Source organism: Catharus ustulatus, chromosome 1 (genome assembly GCF_009819885.2).
Source record: "Catharus ustulatus isolate bCatUst1 chromosome 1, bCatUst1.pri.v2, whole genome shotgun sequence".
In the NCBI taxonomy this organism is placed as follows: domain Eukaryota; kingdom Metazoa; phylum Chordata; class Aves; order Passeriformes; family Turdidae; genus Catharus; species Catharus ustulatus.
Window position 1 is genome coordinate 107150672 of NC_046221.1, and position 20248 is coordinate 107170919.

Genomic DNA, 20248 nt, shown 5'->3' on the forward strand with positions numbered 1-20248 from the left:
TCATAGTGTCTTAACTGGAGCAAAATGCTTTTGTGGTGCCGTTCTTGTGTGAGAGGCTGAGGGCTGCTGGGGCCCTTCATGTACTGTGCCTATTTGGCTGTTGATATAAAAATTTTCTTTGGTCACATAGTATCACATAGAACATGCTGATCTTCATACCAACAGACACCACTCTTAAGTAAAAAAGCAATATTTTTAGTTACTTCTGCAGTAAATATTGACTGGCTGTCAGTTTTATTGATTTCACTGACCCTTTATTTTTCTACACACTGTAATCTAAAATAAGATGAAGTAATGGATGTGTTTCGTTCATTGCTATTTCTTTCTGCTGGATTATGATGGCAAATTGTTTTTTATGGTATGTATTTTTAATGTTGTAGTAATCCTTACATTAAACTAAATGTGATCATTAACTGTTTCTAGTAAAGCTATTGTGCCTTTTAACTATTATAAGCTGAAGGTGAAAGGAAATTAGAGGTACTGTGGAGAATCAATTAACTATTTATCATTCAATGCACTATTAAAAGCAGCAAAATGGAACTGTCTAGCTACAGTAGCTGTTACTTCAGTACTTATTTTGACATTTTATTTAATACAGGTTAATAGATGTGAGATTTGTGATGTTGGAATTGGTGACTTGTCGAGTCTGATTGGAAGGGCATAACATTGCCTGAAAAATCAGAAAAACCTGCTTAGTTTAGGTTCTTTTGTGCCACCTAGAGGTCAAGGTAGGAGAATGGATGATTTCTAATGCCAAGAATCTGAAATGCTCTCAACTGCCCTAAACCTTTATATTACTTCCTCCATGTATTAAGAAGATAAAAAGAAATGGCTTCAAATTTCTCAACCATTTGACTTTGAGGATATCTACTCACAGTTTTTAGCAATAGACAGAAATAACATTTTCTCAAGGAAAAAAAAATATGTACTTCATACAATTTAGCTGCAATATATGAAACCTTCTTCATATGCATAATTGGTGAAGTACCTTTTTTCTTCTTAGTATTTGTTCTATTAATTTAATTTTTTTTGTTTCAATTAATTTAGTCTCAAGATAATTGTCTGTATTTGGTAATTTCTTTTATTGTAAATAACATGATTCTTCATTTTATGACAAAATTTTTTTCAGTATGAATATGGCACTTTAACGTTGTCATTAATTTTTGAAATGAAAAAAAATCAAGCTTCAAGAAATTTTTCTCTGCCTTGGTGCAGAAAAGAAAAGCACCTTCAGAGTCTGGGTTAAAAAAAGTCCCGGTGTTGGACTTCAGAGTATGTACTGACGTTTTTGTAACCAAAAAATTATGTTTCCTTCCTGTAGACTTTCTCTTGAACTGGTACCATTGAGTACTCTGCCTTTTACACATGAAATCATGTGAGGGACTGATGTTCCAAGTTAAGTGGGAAATTCTATTTGAATATGCACAACTATGTATGTACAATGTACACAATGGCAGCAGAAGGAGGAGCGTTTCTTTTTTCTTTATCTGCAGTTCTTTCTATTGTGGATCTACTTTGATCTTCTTTCAAGGAGCTGTCTTTGAAGAGCATCAAGACAGGTGTCATCAGAGCTTGGAAATTAAAATCTTAGTGTGAGAAAAGGCCACTGATGATTTTTAATGATCAAGTTGAGCTGATGTATAAGTAGTAGCTAGAGGAGGAAAAATGAGAGATGTGTACTGGAATGCTGCAGAAAAAATATTTTAGCATTTTTCATCCTATAAGAAAGTCAGTGTCATGCTATTTTGTATACAGTCTTGGTTTGAAGATGTGCTAAATATGCAGAGTTCCCAGTAACACTAGTACATGGCTTTCATGGGCAAATTATATGCCAAGAAAATAATTTGATCCCCCAAATTCTTGCTAAAAAAAGGATGTTGTGGTGTTGGACCATACCCAGAGAAAGGCAGCAAAGCTGGTGAAAGGTCTGGAACTTATGAGGAATAGCTGAGGGAATTAGAATTGTTCTGGAGAAGACACAGGGAGAAGCCTTAGAGAGCAACAAGGTGACTCAGAGGTGACCTTGTTGCTCTCTAAAAAGCAGGTTGTGGAGAGGTGGGGTTAGCTTTCTTCTCCTGAGAATAAACATCAGGACAAAAGGAAGTGGCCTCAAGTGGCACCAGGGGAGGTTTAGATTGGATATTAGGGAAACTTTCTGCTCCAGAAAAATTGTCTGCCATTGGAAGAGTCTGCTCAGGAAAGGGATTGGGTCACCATCCCTGGAGATACTTAGAAGATCTGGCACTTAGGGACATGATTTAGTGATGGATTTGGCAGTGTTGGTTTAATGGTTGAACTCAATGATCTTAGAGGTATTTTCCAAGCTAAATTATTCTGTGATTCCATATGAAAGAAGGACTTTTATTTCTCTGTAAAGTTTTGAGGGCCCAATCCCCAGAATAAGCTCTCCTGAATATCCAGGGTTGGTGTGAAAACTGCTTCTGTTGGGCTGCTGGTGGACATTTTTTCTCTCAGCAGAATGTGAGTCTGGTGTTTTAAAAAGCTCCTTTCTGGGTTTGAGTTCTCAAGTTTACAAGAAATGTACAAGTGGTTTCTCTGATCAATAAAAAATGTGTTTTCTCTGAATAGTAATGCATTCAGCTTGTCAGAGTATCGATTGATTTCAAACTAAATAAAGTTAAACTACACCCAAACAAACAGGAAAATTCTCAAGTTAATAGTATTATTCAGCTAAGATTTGCATCATCCTTGAGCTGTTCCTTCCTTTTAAGAACTCTTCAACTCAAAAGTCACCATTTGTGATTGTAAGAAGTGTCTCAACAATGTCACCAGAGAAGACCAATTTTCCTGGGAGGGATAACCTGACTCCTGATGAATTTACATGTTTTACCCTGAAGCCTATGGGATTGTGCAAACAAAGTACTTCTCCCCCAAAAATGGGGTATTGTGATAACATAGCCCTAAGCCAGAGTGATATTACTGAACATGGAGGTATTGATGTCCTATGAGGTTTCACATCTGCTGCTGTGGCTGTCTGGATCTGTGAAGTGCTGGTAGAAGCGACATAAACACAAACACACTGAAATGCCATGGAGTGAGCACTGGAATCTGCAGATTGAAAAATGCACAGGGTACTGAAAACTCTGAATATAGCTGGTATGCCAGGGGTAGGCAAATTGCCAGCAAATCAATATTGCAAATTGATGCAATATTGCAAATATTGCAAAGATGGGGGAAAAATAACAAGAAGTATCCATTTAAAGCAAAATTCAGAAAGTATCATGTTTCTACCATAAAATTATTTTCACCCAAGTTAGTAAAAGCAAGTCAATGAGCTAAAATGACTTTAGAAAACAGGTACACAATGTCACAGCCTGAAAAAATACACAGTAATATGTTTGCCATTTTTTGGATTGCTGCCTCCTTTCTTCCTGATATTGTTTATTTTGGAAAAAAAATATGTAATTGGGGTAATGATAAAACCTTGCCAACATGTAGAAATAGGATCAGTGCAGTGGTATGAGGTTTGTCCTGAGTCAGTAGAGTTATTCCTGTCCAAAACTCTGCTTATAAGCATGTTAATAATAAAGATCCAGCAATCCAATGTAAATTAAAAGTTCTATGCTTTCCTATGGTTTAGGTCTGTCTTGCTTGTAGTTTTCAGGCAAGTAATGTTCAAAATGGTTTAAATACAACTAGTTTCGTCTATGGAAGGCATCTCCCACACAAAATGAGGCAAGTCTAGGAGTCCAGGTAGTGTCTCCACTTCACAGGAGTACCGTATTTCACACCTTCTTAAGTGAATGGGAATTTGGAATTACACATCTGATTGCTTTGCTGCAGTATGAGTTGGGAAGTCTAGTCTAAGAAGTTTTGTTCAAGAGAAAATTTTCATCTGAAAGATGTCTATAAATGTATTAGGGCAGGAGTTTTTGAATAGGTTTTACAGTAACTGATAATAAGCCTGCTTAAATTACTCTCTTACTTTTGGAGAAAAAATGTGTGCTACAGATGGTAGATTTAGGATATTCATCTTATTTTCAGATTAATCTGAGAAGAGTCCAAAATCCTTCATTTGGACTTTCCTGGAAGCTTTGATACAGATTCAGATTTTGTAGCCCAAATACTCTGTTCAACCAGGGTTATAAATGCTTAAGAACTGTCTCAAAAATGTTCCTGGAGTTGTCAGATCAGGGTTGGACATCCAGCTGTAATATTTTTTCTAAGTTAGACACTAAACTTGTGAATAAAATCCCTTTAGGAGTGCAGATAGTGCCAAAACAGAGAGATGTAGCTGATTGATTACCTCAGGGGCAAGGGGCAAGGCACTGATCTCCCGCTCTGCTGCTGATTTTGCAGTTCCACTGGAGCCAAGAGCTGGACAACATGTTAAATCTGAGCTGCAGCCACTGCTAATCCTTGCTGCAGACCATCTGTGGCACCTGTCTCAAAGGTGACTCACCTCTGAGAGGCAGAATTTTCTTAACCTTGTAGGAAACTCTGAGGTTTTTGGGGTTGCCTTTTGACTTGGTCACAAGCCAGTGTTTGAAAAGATGGAGTATTTAAAGTATTTATGTATGCTATACTGAGCTGCCCTTTGGCTGCAGTAGCTTTCATGCCTTCTGCCTGGTATTTTTAGGCACTTCTCACCATGTACTGCAACACCACTGCCAGGGCAGAGCCAGACCCTTGAATACTTGCCATGTAAAGACGCTGCACTGCACTTGTCTATAATCCTCTATCAGCAAAAGCACACTTTGCAGTTGCAGAGCATGCTCCAAAACATACCAAGCACCATGTTGGTAACAATGACCAGACTTGGTTTAGAGCCACAATTTCTCTCAGAGGAAGGTTAGGTATTTGAACTTACTCTTACTGAAATTTGCAGCTGAGTTTCATTTTAGCTCTATAATATACCACATTTTAGGATGTTTAACTCTACTTAGAATGTTTTAGCCTATAGATGTTCTCAGAACTTCAGCTTCTTTATATTTGTTTAAAAATATTTTGCAAAGCAAGTGAATGATTCTGTTAGCAGCTTAGAAATGCAGGTTCACTCTCCTGTTGAAAAAAGACAATAATCATCCTTGCTATAATAATTTCTTACTAAACTATGAGGTGGCATTATTTGGGCTCCCTTTATCATGAAAGGTTGGATGAGAGAAAAGCAAGAGAGGAAATGGTAAGTAGCAATTTTCCTGGAGAGCAATCCTTCTCAGTTCCATCCCCATGGCATAGCTGTCGGCAATCAAAATGACCACCCGCCCAGCACTGAGTGCCAAATCTAGCCTTGGAATAAGCAGGCACAACTTAATCCATGCTACTGACATTGCACCCCAGGTGACTTACACTCCTCTGTCTCCCACTGGACTTGGAAGGGATGTAAACTGGGACATGTGCTAAGATCTATTAAAAACAATGGTTTTTCTGCATGTGGTACAGAGTGGTTTCCCAGTTGTGTTCTGCTACAGTGGTGAGCCTGCCAGGCAGGAGACCCCTGCAACCTGGTAGGGCTGTCTGTGGTCACAGCAGGTTCCCATCAGTGGGAAGAGAGAGCCTTAGCACTCCCAACAACTACCACGCTGCATCTGAGAATTGAGTGTAAGCTGTGAACATAAAAATCAGTCATCGTCGTGTGACATAATGTTGGTGAACAGCCTCTTCCTTGATGCATCCAAATGGCTGTGTGTAACACAAAGGCACTTCTTTCTTGTATGCTTTGAACTACTGAGGTGAGAGGGACAGAGGGAAGTGACAAAGATTTTAAAGCTGGTGATATACTGTGATAAACTTGCCTTTTGACTCTGATTCAGCTGAATGGGGGGTGCAATTGGTCTCACGATGTAGCTGTCCCACGTTTCACACTCTCAGGTAGCTGCCTCTTCTGTGATCAGCATGCTTCCCTGCTAGCAGAAGCTCTGTTCTTGGGTAGGAGAGACAGATCACTCCACTCCCCCATATACACCTTGGGCTTGCAAGTTCTGATCCCAGCACTGACCCTCAAACAGACTCCCTGCCCATCACAACCTGTCCTGTGTGGACATGCAAAGGGTGGCTGCAAAGAAGTGATCCCTTAATTTTCTCTTTGTATTTTCTGAAAAACACGGATCTACATTCTATGCTCATTGATCAACTGCCTGAAAACAAGAACAGAAGAGAGACAAAAACCCTCTCCTCCTACCAGATTGTATTCCTATTATTCTGGGGCATTAGGAGATGCAGATTGTAATTAACTAACTTCTCTTGGATTTATGAACTTGTTTGCTTGAGGTCTGCTCAAGAGCAATTATCTTTATACTCTGGCATCACCAGAAATTGTGATGAAGAATATTTAACACTCTGTGCTTTCAGCTCAGTGTATCAACATTGACAGATGAATCATCCCACATTCCTTGGAGGTGAAAAAGGCAGTCCTGAGTAACCTCGGTCGAGCACACACTGGGGAGTTAGTCCTTGTCCATGCAGGGGCAGTCTACACTGTTTCTCTAAACTGTCACTGAATGGAAGTGCTTAGTCTCTTGTTTATGTTCATTTAGCTGAAGTTTGGAACTTGCTGATAAAAGCTGAGCCAATCAGGTTCAATTTATAAGCAGTTTAAAATCAGCTGTTATACTGCTTTCGTTTCGATACTGGGCAATTTCCAAACATTTCCCAGGCATTATTGTTCATTATCCCATTATCTTCTTTCCCATATCCTGCTATTTTACTTTCTTTTTATGTTTAAAGCCAAATGGGAATCACAGCTTTTATTTCTGCCTTAGTGCACTCGCTGCTACAGAGGAATATTTTCTTTGCTCATATTTTCTACTGCAGAAACTACTACTCTTGATGAAGGTATCCGTCACTCTTATGGTTTTTTTCAACCTGTTTCACTGCCAGCTGAGTAAGTGGAAAATCTCTTTATCCTCTTCATGCATCACTGAACCTAGTAGACTGTCCCAATGTGACTGAAAAGTATCATCACTCCTTTTTCAGAGGTGGAAAAATTCCCTAACAGAGAAATTAGATGAATCACATAACCCTCCTGAGATAGCCAGAACTTGGAATAAAGCACAAAGCTTTTGGCTGCAGTCTGAGTCCTACATCACAGACCAAGTTACTTCAAAGTTAAAATAGCATGAAACTATACTTTAAAACAATTTCTGTTCTTCTGCGCTGTTACTCTAAGAGGTAGCAGTAAAGCTCAGGCAGTTGCATGGTTGGTTGTTGTACCAGGTCACTTTTATGTTGTGGTCAGCACCACCCCACTGAATGCTAATGCTCACTGGGGTGATCTGAGCACTGTCCCCTCCTTCTAAGTGACTTCTGCTGAAGTTTTGCCTGAGTTCTGTTCTTGTCCCAGCACCTGAGCTTAGGACAACAAGTCTGTCCGTGGTCTGCACTACTGGCTGAGTTTTGGGAGCAGACTCTCCCCTGCTCTACCTGTGAGAGACTTTTTGAGGTGGGGCTGTTGGCTTCTTTCCTTTCAGCAGCTTAGCCAACTCACTTTGGAAAACCAACAGCCTCAGTTACTAATTTGCACAGAAAATAATTGTTAACTGTGTCATTGTTAAGCTATGCCATTTTTGAGCTGTGCCTTCTCTTCTGTGTTTGAGTGTCCAAGTTCTCCCTCTCACAGGGAGAATCCTTTGTGTTCATGGATGTTTCTGAACATGCCTTTGGCTTTCCAGTGCTTCCCACATGACTCCTTAGAAGTCTGGACCTGTTTTCTCATTACTTCCATCTCTGAGTAGAAAGTCCAACTGAACATTAAATATTTTTAATTTGTCCATACTCAGGTGGTTGTCCATACTCAGGTGGTGCTGTTCATTATTAATTGCTTTTCATGCTCCTTTATGGTCACAGAGAATTTTTGGGTACATGAGGAAGATGATCAACTGGCAAATCACTGGTGCCGACCAGCCTTCTCTGCTGGGAAGTTCCCTCTGTGCTGACTGTTCTGTCTCCATCCTCTCATTCCAGCAAGGCTGCCTCACTCCTGCAGCCTCTATTCTCCCTGGGTTGCCTCTGGTTTATAGCTGAAACTATTTGGAAAAAAACTACCAAACCCCCAAAGTTCTGCTACATTTAAAATAGTTTTATTTTAGTAACAGAACAAGCAGCTATTTGCCTAATTTTACTTGAGATCGAACTCTATTTGCCTAACTTAAACATGAGCCAGGCTGCTGCTGTCAAAACAGTGACAGTGCTGGCCCTGGTGAGGAATAATCATGTTGATGGAGTCACTCTAGCTAAGTTATCAGGCAGGAGTCTTAAAGCAATTTCTTCTGCACCTTTATCCCCATTTCACCACCTTCTTGCTATCTTACCTGGCAGTCCTCCCTGCGCTCAGATGTCTGATTGGAATGAAAAGATGCTGGAATCAGCGCTTCAGTACATTTCTTCATCAGATGACAGCCTCTGGAAGTCCCAGCAGAGGCCCCTGAAGGCTACAGCAACATGCTGCTTTTCTAGCTTGCTTATGTGCTGAAAGGAGCAGTATCAGTATTAATGCTCACTAGAAACTCAGAGCAAAGTTGAGCTGTGTCATGGGTAATGAAAAGATTTGATGATCCAGAGAAGAAACCCATTGATAGAATATATATTCTTCATTTATAGCTTTTGAAGATGGGGTTTATCTCAGTAAACAAGGATTTCTATTTTTAGTGATAACAGTGGGGAATCATTACTTCTAAAGCAATGAAAGCTTTTGTAATAGAAAGTCAGTACAAAGCTAAATTATTGGAGGAAATTGTGCCATAGTGCTCAGAAGTCTTTATGTTCAGACTTAAATTCCCTTCAGGAAAGCTGTTTTATTTTAGATACGTTAAGTATTTTAATGTCTGAAGTTTGGTAATTTTTAATGGAGGCCCATATCTTAACAGCTTCCAATTGCATAGTCTCAGAGAAAATTTGATTATCTGGTTACTTCAAAACAAAAAAACAGTTTATAGAGTTGATACTTTTTATCATCCTAGTTTAAAGTTGTTAATGAACTTGAAAGCACAGTGATTCTATTGTAGCTGCTCATATGTCCTTTTTTTGTCCTTGAATTAAGATTTGTGTTGTATTTACAGGCTTTGCAAGCTTTTATGTAATTCACTACCCTTAAAGATATTCTTTCTCCTCTACTACTTCCTGATTAATGGCTTGTAATTTCTCTTTGTCTTCATTATATGGATGATACTAGAACACAAGTTTTGAAACTACTCACTTTTTTCATGATGTTTCTCATGCAGTAGATATGCATTTGAAATTAGTTTTCCTTTAAAAGAAAAGTCACTGATGTTCAGAGGAGGGTGGGAGATACACAAGGGCTGGTTTTGTCATTGCCAGAAAAGCTTTGATCCAATAGAAGCTATGGAAACAAAAACTTGGTAAAAAAAAAAAAAAAAGGGACATAAGACATCTGCTAAAGAGCTACAGAAATGTGATGACATTAAAACAAAAGTTAGAACAATCCACTTACCTACCAAGCCTATATTGGCTCTGTGTATGCCTGTATTATAGCGTTGGGATAGCAACATGCTGAAGAAAAACAATTCCATTCTTAGTCTACATTTGCAGATATTTCAAAAAAATGTTTTGAACTGTTAAGCTGAAATTTGTCATAATGCTTCTCAACCCAGTCAGATTTTTGTTAATATGGCACAGTTCCACCTAGCCAGTTCTGAATTATTCAAGTTTGAACCAAAGCAGGGTCTAGGACTTTTTAGAGCTAAAAATACTTGCAATGCTTTTTAAAGCTTGTATTGATCCAATATGTATACATTTAATAACTTTAGTCCAGCTGTGAACTGAGGTTTGTGGCTGCAGTATCTCCCTACACAGTTGTCCTGCTGAGCTGAAGAGGAGGCATGAAGGATCAACTCCATCTCTGTGGGATCTTATAACATGATTTGGAAAGACAAATGCCAATATTTCCATTCATTCTCTCTTTTTTTCCTTTAAAAAGCCACGTGAAACCAAATGCCTTCTGCTCTCCTTAACCTTAATTCTTTGGGATGCCTAATGTATTTCAGCCAACTTTTCCACCTCTTTCCTCCCAATGTTCTTCTATTTCTGTAAAATTGTGGTGTCAGTTCAGTGTACCCTGGAGCCATACCCAGGTATGGTCTGAATTCCCAGCCAATAGCCTCAGGAGTAATGACCTTCTGGAAGGCAAGGATGGGTCTGAAGGTACCACAGAACAGGCTGAGTGCTTTCCAACAGCATGTGTGCTTTGTGCATATAGCCCAAAGAGGGGAAGGAGGGTGGCTCCTATCATTCCCTTGGAAGAGACATTATGGGTATAAATGTATGGATCTTAACTTCTGTGTAGCTCTGTCATCCAAGTACCGAAAACCCAACAGGATGGCCTGTGTATGAAAAGGGGACGCCTGATTTTTAGGAGCATTGTGTAAGAATGATGTTTTCTCTATGCCAATTTATTTTCCAATTCCTTCTAGTCCTTTCTCTCTCTTACCCCCACAACATTTACAAGCCTGACAACAGCATGCACCTCTTTTAAGTCAATGTTTGAAAAAAGGTTCACTCTTCAAGCAGTGTTTAGAGCTTGGGACATAGCCCTTTCAGTATTTCAAAAACTCTTTTTCATGAAACTCAGTATTTAGGACTTGGACTGTGAAATATGAAGTTTTGACTTTTCTCCCTGTATTTTATTCCTTTTCACCCCAGAAAAATAATATTTCTACTGCAGCTACCATTACCTTCTCCAAATACACTATTTTTTTGCCTATTTCTACAGAATTTGTTGCTCTCTTTCCTCCCTTATTCTCCCCTCCCTTATTCTCCTCTCCTTTGCTTACTCTACTCTTCCTTTTCTTCTCTCATTTGGTCACATCTGGAATTTAGGCTCAGATATTCAAATGTCAGTCTCACTATTCCATTCTCCTACCCCAGACTTGCAGGCACCACTCTCATCTCCTTTTGTGTGAGGAGCATGAAATAAATATGCAATAGAAGATATTCAGATAGTTCATAAAATCCTAACAAATTCAGAAGTTCTACAAAGATGGATTCCCAAATCCAACCCAGCACGCTAATATCTTCTGATACCATTGCTGGGAATAACCATGAAATAGGTAGTGGTCACAGAAAAAAAGCATCCTGTAATATCAAATGCTAAATCAGAAAGTGCAACTCCTAGAGTGGTTTGATGCAGACATTTTCTGTAAGCTGTAATCTTCTTGCAAACTCAGGGATGATATAGAAAAATGACCCTCTGCTCTGTTGTGTACTAATAAGTACTATGTAAAGGACTACACAGAGTTGTCAGAAGATGCAGCAACTGGAAATCTCATCTAGACGAAGCTATTACAGAAGCTAAAACTCATAGAAAAAGAGACAGTAGAAGATTTTCTATCAATTGAAGTCAAGGTTGGATGCCATTCTAGACTATAAACTCTCATTCAACCACAAGATCGTTGTTCAATAGAAGAATTATTGGGTGTCCTACATTGTGCAGGCAGTCAGGATTATTACAGTAATTTCACGATTATAAGCCGCACCATTTTGACGAAAATTTTGGTCTGAACCCGGAAGTGCGGCTTATAATCAGGTACAGCCAATATATGGATGAAGTTCTGAAATTTACCAACCCGGAAGTGCGAACCCACAGCAGCCCCAAGCTGAGCCAGAGCCCGCCTGGCCCCAGCGGCAGGGCAGCGCCTGGCTGAGCCTGCACAGCCCCAAGCCAAGCCAGTAAACCCCGCGATTCTGTTACCAGTTGGCAACTCTGTGAAAGTTACACGCGGATCCTCGCTGTGAATGAAAGCGCAGCTTATAATCTGGTGCAGCTTATATATGGACAAAGAATGAAAAGTTGCCGACACCTGGACGTGTGGCTTATAATCAGGTATGGTTTATAATCGTGAAATTACTGTACTTCCTTTCCTGACCTTGAAAGTTAAAGGCAAATACTTGCCTGAAGTCAACTCCTAAAACATGAGTACGTGCAGGATCTGAATTTATAAATACGTTTTTACAAAAAAAAAAATTCCAAATAATTTTAATGAACACAAAATTCAGAGACCTAACAGATATGTAATGACTGCTTGGATAATTCTGTATATGAAACACATTTTTTGTTTACATAGCTATTTTTTGTTTCATATTTAGTACCATGAGTAATTATGCCAATTCTTACAATATAATAATGTAATAATTAAGTAATGTATGCAATAAAAGTTTTGGCAATGTAGAGTTTTTAACAACTTTGGCAGCTCCTTAGATGAAATATCTGTGGGTACAATAGGAATTTGTTTTTCTGTTTTCAAGTGAAATTGAAATTCCTCTTCTGAATTTTAGACTAATACAGGAAGTGAAATTTTGCATGGTCACAGTTTACAGCTTTGTCAGAAGTCATCAAAGATGAAATTGCATCTGCTAGAAGGATGATCACAGATTTAATAGGAATCTTTTCCAAGGAAACAAGCTTATAGAATAGTAACTGGACGAAAAGATGCCACCTTTATTTTAAGAACTCTTTTTCACTTTGTTATTTCAGAGCATTTCTCAGTCAGACATTAAAGTTCCTCTTGGCCTTTTATAATTTCTCTAACTTCTTCCAAATTATTTCTACTATGCATTTTTCAGAATACTAGTGAGGACTTTGAAAAACCCAACTTTAGTTTTCTGCAAGAGTAGAAATACTAACCTACTCACATCTTGCAAACCTCCATTTTTTGTGACATTGCATGCAGCCTTTTGGAAAGCTGAATATATCCGTAAATAAACACATCTCTCATAATTTTTTAAATTTATATTCTGTATCCGGGCACACATGTACTTGACTCATTTGGTGGTGGGTTTCTCCCACTTAGAACTCCTGACCTTACTGATTGCATACATGTATGTTGGGTAAGATGAAGTCACTTCAAGTTCAGAGCTGGCCTCAAACACAGCTGGTTGGGATCAATGTAGAATTGACACTGTAAAGTCGTCTTTGCAAAATGAAGTATGCAGAACTAAATAATGCCCTAATTTATATAGCTTATACATTTTATGGCAGTTGTCCCTGTGTAATTAGAAACTTTAGGTAAGAGAATCTATTACTCTCAGAAGTGTTCTGCACCAGCAGTTCTCATTGCAGATAATGATGAAGCATAAATACTGAGTGAGTAGCAACTTGTAGCATTATTGGTAAAACGAGCATTCCCAAGACAACGGGGAATTTTGAATGTGATAAACAGGGAAATTTGTGTTGAGTACATTGTGACTAGCAACTCCCAAAGCTCAAGGAGAAATCAGAAATGAGGAGTTGTTCCTCTACATCCATGATTTATGAGACAAAGCAAAATGTATTGAATAAATTAAAGTGAAATACGTTAAACTACATTGCTGGCCATGTGGCAATTTACAGGGAGAAGATGTGCTGTAACATCTGAGTATTTGCTGAATGCAGGACCTAAAGGGAGCAGAATTAACTACAATATTACAATGTATTAATAATTTGGAGCCAGCAAATGAAACTAAGAGAATGAGAATATAACTGAAACATAACCGTTAACCATTAGGATTACATGGAATGTTTTCTTTTCAGTGGAGATAAAAGTAAAACACAAGTTCTTCTGACTTTCTAGTTAAAGTATATTATAAAGCATACTGCAGGAATGGAATATGTGATATGAAGGTCATGTCTGCTTGGCAGAAGGTTCTGAGAACCTTCAGGAACTTTCCCTCATTTCTGTAGGAAATACTCATTACTAACTGTCAATGGAAAGACTTTGCATTTCAGTATTGGATTTCATTCTGATTCTGATGCTTATGAGACAGAAATAGGGTGAATCATACTGTGCTTACACAGAAAAGTTTAAAATTAACCAAAGATGGAGAACTGTGTTGTGAAACAGAGATAAAAGATGAAATTAACAGAAACTCAGCAACTAATAGGAACTCAACAACCCTGATCATTGATGAGCAAAAATGACAAGTCAGTAGGAGAGAGGAAAGCAGATAAACAAGATGTTCCTCTGTAGTGATAGAAATATGAACGGAATACAATCCAGCATGAATTTTACCCAGATGGAGCCAAACTGTAACATCAACTCCAAATGTTCCTGGATTGGAAGTTTGAGTCTGAGTCAGCTCCAAACACAGCTCATTCAACTCCTTTAAATTACAGCAATTTACTTTGTATGCAGGATTTTAAAAATGTTTTTTTCCCAACTTTGTATTCACCCAAAAGCTCTGAAAGGTCTTAAAGTTTATACCTTTGTCCTGTGTTGACAATCAGAATGATAAGTGAGTGCTGAGAGATTGCTTAATAAAATGCTATGGAGCTCTCCTTCTGGGAGTTAACAGTATTATGCCCATGCAGCATAGCCCCAGTAAGAACAGACACAATATTTTCACTTTGCAGCAATAAAAAGGCAGATTTCAGGCAGAAAATCTTTGCTGAATGCTGTACTTTTTCTTTGTATTCATTCAGCTTTTCATGTTGGATATTACTAGGTTAAGGAAGAGCAAAGCTTTTAGGCACTTTCAAAAATTCCCCAGGAGAAACTCTTGCATGTTTTAGTTTTGGTTTTTTTTTTTTTTATTAATGTGTTTGGTTTACACTTTCAGAGGAACAATAGTTTGGGATTTATTGTTCTACCAATAAGGAGATCTTAATTGTCTCTTAGACCTTGTTTTGGTGAAAAATGAAAACGCTCTCAGACATTATGCCAGAAAAAGCTTTTGTCAATAGACAAAAGTATTTATAATGAATACTGGCACTACTGATAGCTCAAAACCCTAACTTTGGAATTCTGAAAGCTATTTTACAATGAAAGAGCCAGATTAATTATTGTTTCCTATTAGTTTTGTTACAGTATTTAATACATCTAATAGGCATCCAAAATCTTGTATAAAATTGAAAATGTTGGGAATTTTTTTAATACTTAGTGGGTTTTTTGCCAACATATGTTCCTTACTTGATAGAAATAGTGTGTAATCCCAGTTTTTCCAGAAACATTGAATATTTCATGTCACTGATAATAATACTTCTAATCAATTTTTCTTATTTTTCTTCCCTCAACTATTTGATCATCTGAAACAATAACCTTTCTGAATATTTTCATTTTTTGTTCACGAAAGCTATGAGTTCAATAGAGTCCTGTATGTTTCTAAACATTGGCATAGTTAGATAACAATTTATTAATAGTATTAGCTTTTTGAAAGAAAAAAACAGTAAGACCTGTAAGACTGTTCAGTGTGCCAAGAAGATATACTTTACAGCTGTGTCCTGGCTGGGTGACTGAAATAGTGTTACACGTCAGTTTACTAAATGTCTCTGAAATGTCATGTTGCTGTGATTTGCCAAATGGATTTGAAGCCAGATTTTCTTATCCCACTTTCTGTAGCTCTAGATCTACAAGAAGCAGGTCATTGCAAGTTTTCTCATTGGACACAGTAGATGTAATGTTATTATACTCCCATTTTTTCATGTTGAAAAGTGATTGCAAAAAACCACTTCTTTTGACTAAATATGTGGAATGAAAATGCTCCCTCTATTTTAGATGTGATGTCAGATGCTATTTTTGAACAGAGCAATTGGTATTAAACATAAGAAAAAAACTCTCTGAAATATTTTTAAACATTTTTAAGATCTGGTGTTTCTTATCTAATGTGGCTGCTTTGGTTTTTTATATTCACAGATTGTTTGGTGTCACTTCTCTTACTCAGACAAACTGCTCAAGCACTTGGATGATCATCAAAAATCAAAAGTTATATTGGTATCACCATGCTAATCCAATCTTACTTCTGGTGATGTACTACACCCTGGCGACTCTCATTCGTCTCTGGCTGCAAGAGCCCATTGTAAGGATAGTTTCCTTCTCTCTTCCTATGACTAATAACTGTGAGACTTGCTAACAGAGATGCAAAAATTTAGGAAAATTAAGGGAAATAGACGGCAAGTGCAAGGTGGTACTTTGAATTTAGTCTTTTCACTAAGTGTCTCCAAGAGTCTGACCTAACATGGATGTTATTCTTATAATCATCATGGTAATTATGTAAGGAATGCAATGGCAGATCATTAATGCTTTGATTTGGAAAGCAGATATCAATATGCAGTAGTGGCTGGACTTGACTGAGTCAATGATCTTAAAGGTCTTTTCCAACCTAAACGATTCTGAGTCTGTGATTCAAGTTAAGGTGCTATCAAGTGAAATGCCAACACCTAAGGCTTGTCTACCAGAACAGAGGTAGGATACATTTTGGCACAGGATACTATAAGACAAAACACATATTTGCAATTTCATCACAGATACTGAAAAATTTTCTTAAAACCTTTCCTCCTGTGTGCCTGAGTGAAAATCCAGCTTTCATTTAAGAGCAAGAAAATTTTTCCTTCTTCCAATTTCAGGGGAAAATGGGTATATAGGAGCCCAGAGGTACCTTAAAAGCTTAGAAACTGAAAGCATAAAAAGGATGATCCTAGGCATTATTTATATTAATTTCCTGATCCTCAGAGGCTTGATGTGTTTTTGAGTTGATGCTTAGTAGTGCTGTAAACCACAATGAAAATACTCATGATTGTGATGTGAATTAGTGAAGTTTGTAGAAACAAGTAAAAATGTTGAAGATTTTCTTATTTTAATGGTGTTTCTTCATGTAATGGATAATGTAACTGTTTAAAATGTAAAAAGGCAATCAAAATGCATCACCTATGAATTGAGATGTCTGATATTTGGGGGTTATATATATAGGGCTTCAAAAGGTGAATGATACCAGAGCCATCACCTTGAACTATTTTAAAATTGTGTCTTGAGTTTCCAGAAATCTTAATACCATCTTTTCTGAAGTCACATCATTGTGGTCCAGTACCCTCTGGCATTGGGTATTTTTGGGGTCTTTTTTCTTTTTTTTTTTTTTTTTTTCCTGCAGCTGCAGCTTCTGGAAACTATGGGGAGGTGGGGTTTTTTTTGTTTCTTTTTTTTTTCTTTCCTTAAATGAAAACTGAGATTTCCAGATAATAATATGATTTTAGCACTGGGGCTGTAACTAAAACTTCACATCTCACAAACTGCTTAATAAAACCATGAGAACTACCCACAGAGGAGTAACCACATGTGAAATGCAGTTACTGTGATCTCTGTGATCTCAGCAAGTCTGGGAATTGATTTCCAGTACCTGTGCTGTTTTCATCCAACAGTCACCACCTGTAAGTTTGCTGTTGGACTTAAGTTAGTTGCTGTGCTTTTTCAGTGGAGAGAAGTGTGTCTTTCTGTCTAGGAGGGAATGAGTGCTGCAATTTCCTACAGGGACTTGAGAGGAACTATACTAGTCCTGCTTGAAGTTCTTTATTTTAGACTACTTAGGGTGTCTGAGGTAGATATTCCCATAAAACACTAAAACCAGTCCCTGAGAACTGCCAACAAGTGAAATTAGAGATGCTTTCCAAGCAGTTGAGCTAGAATAAGCACTAAAAGACATTAATTTAAGAAACACTGATGTCAAATTCATGGCTACATGAGAGGCAATGCAAAGTCTTGGCGCTCCCAAGGGAACTTCAGATGCCAGGGAAAGGATGCTTCCCTCCAAAGATAAATGGACAGTTTAAAAAGGGAACACTGTAAAGGAAAGAGTATCTATTAATTAATGCTTAATTTTGATGCACAGGATGTTGGTAATGCAAGTGTTTGTCATTAGAAAGATGCTGAGATTTGTAAAATTTACTGTATTTTCTGTGTTTTGCACACATCCTCCTTATGACTTTTTTTTTTTTTTTTGTCTATATGCATTTTGGCTTTGTTTAATTGTTTCATAGATGGGGGTTTAAAATTTCTTTTACTAGCTTTTCCCTGATAGACTGCATTGTCAGTTATTTAAATCCAGAAATAATGCATTCCAGGGTTTCAGTTAAATGTTTTTAAACTTGTGAAATTTTGATGCATTTGATTCATTGTGGAACTAAGTATATAACCTGCCTTTGCAGTCCACAGTGCTTTTGAAGTTACTCTGTATTTAGGATCTCACTACTAACCTACTTGAAGTTTAATTAATGGCAAAGACAAAATGCTATGAGGTGTTTAGTGTAAAGAAGTTGTTCTCTATATACTGCTGTCCTGTACAATGGGAAGTGGCTCGTCTTAGGAATTTTGTTCAAAAGAAACTCTTGAACAAAATCTATTTTGACCAAAACAAGAAAGATACTTTTTCAGTCTAAAAAGATTACATAAGCTAAATATAAATTAAAACATGCAGTCCTGAGGGTTTTTTTCTTGTGTGAATTACATCTTGAGGTGCTCTTGTGGATAAAATTCCTCCTGGATTGCAGCAAGAATTGTCTTTGAGACAGACGCTCTTGAGACTGTCTCTAAATGCTGCAGGCGGTGAACAATTTACAGGAACACGCCCCCACTTCAAATCTTGAGTGTCGTGGTTCAGTTTTTAGTGTGTGCACCACAATGCCGAAGTATGGCACCTATGAAATTCCAGTGTACGCTCTCCATGTGGGATTCTGAATGGATCTTACTCATGCAAAGTGACTGTGGCACTCAGTGGAAGATTTGCTTTTCTTATGCTTGCTTTTTTGGATCCTGACTTGCTCTAACATTGAGTCTTGTGAAATTCTACCTCTGCAAGTAAGAAAAAGCAATCTGTCTCTGGAGATTTCAGCTCACAGTTGTAACTGCTAGTGCTGAATATATGAATAGAGCCCATTCATTCTGTGTTGTGAGTGGTAAGTAATAGTACAGGAGTCAGCAGAGTTACAGCAGTTGAATGTAGAGTCCTCATATAATTTTTATAATTATTTGAATTAAAAGATATTTAAGAGTTGCTGAGGAAGAGCTGAAAAATTAGTCAAGTCAAAGGACTCTCACAAGCTGTGCTTGTGTGGCTAGTACTGTGTTTTCTGACTTTTCTTCTCCTTCTGAGAAAGAGAAAACAAGATTTCCCACCCTTCCCTGTTGTGTCTAAGGCTGAAAATATCTTACTAAAAGAATTGTGTGTGTCTTGGGTCTTTTGTATTGCTTTTGTCATCCTGGTGCCAAATTAAATGTCTCTGATAAGCAGTTCTTTATGGTTCATATTTATATTAACGTTTCAAATGGCATTGGCAAGTATTTTAAGCACTAAATCAGTTTATTTCATCTTACAGTTTTACTAGGAATGCCCTTTTACAATAAAATATAAATATACAATCATATGTGAAATGTACTACCATTTCCTCTGGGAAGTGAAACTAAATTAATATTAATTGTTTATCTAAGTCAAGTGAAAAATAGGACCTTGCTGCTAGGATTGGAATGGGGAGAGTTTCAAAATGAGCTAGGATGTTTGGATGTCCTGTTCCCATGGGTAGCTTTGCAGACCTCTGCCCAGCACCCTTATTTATTCTTCTATTACATCAGAGGATTGGCCTAAGCAATGGGAGCAGTTGCCACTAGCAAGCTGCGACTCAGGAGCAAAGTGCAGGAAGAGCTCTGGTAGGCCTCAAAGAGAAGCTATAACCTACTGTGATTTGCACTCCTCCTCACCTTAGTGCTAACATTTGCCATCTCAGATGGAGAAATAAACAATGTGGGTTAGAGACAGTCACAGTCACAGTGCAGATTGAAAAAAAAAAAATGAAAAAAAAAAATATAATTTTTTTTTTTAATACCCAGAAAGTGTTCCCCTGAAGCAAGTTATGTCCTGAGCCTCTTGTCCTATAACTATGCCTTCTTGTGAGAAGACTACCTTTGTCTTCTCTAAAACTGTAATTTTATTGCTGTAAATAGAAAAAAAAAAAAAAACTAGTTCCTGCATCCTTAAGCTTCTCCAAGCCTCTAATCATCTTGACAATTCTCTGTGAGATCCTCTCCAGAATTTCTGTGTCTCTCTTGAACTGGGGATGCCAGAATTGCATGGCAGGTATGGGCTGACACTTGCCAGGCACAGTGGAATAATCACCTCCCTTGATGTGCTGGCAGTACTCTGGCTGATGCAGTCCAGGATGTGTCTGCCTTCATTGCTGCTGGAGTGCAGTCCACTGCTGGCTCTTTTTCATCTTGCTGTACACCAGAGCCTATTCCACTGAGCAGCTTCCCACACAGTCTGTCCACAGCCTTTACTGTTATGTGGGTTTATTCCAGCTGCAGGACTTTATCTTTATTAAAACTTGTGCAGTTTTTGTTGTCCCATCTGTGTATGGTAAGTCTTTCTTCTGGCCCATTTACCTCCTCCCAGTTCAGTGTCATTCACAAATTTTGTGTGGATGCAATTCTATCCAGGTAGTTTTGAGTTGGACCAGACCTAGTGCCAGTCTCTGTGCAACTCTACTCATGGAAATCTGCCTTTTTGTCTTTGAGCCTTTACCCTGCTTGGGGAAAGGCAG

The 20248-nt window shown here is 38.0% G+C and overlaps 1 protein-coding gene across 1 annotated transcript in view; it reads left to right on the forward strand.

The window, feature by feature from the left end:
* Nucleotides 1-20248, forward strand: part of PIEZO2 (piezo type mechanosensitive ion channel component 2) — a 292504-nt gene that overhangs the window by 176787 nt on the left and 95469 nt on the right. The window contains exon 8 of the mRNA XM_033069248.1: nucleotides 15582-15744. Coding sequence (XP_032925139.1) covers nucleotides 15582-15744 — 163 coding nt within the window. The remainder of the gene's footprint in view (nucleotides 1-15581; nucleotides 15745-20248) is intronic.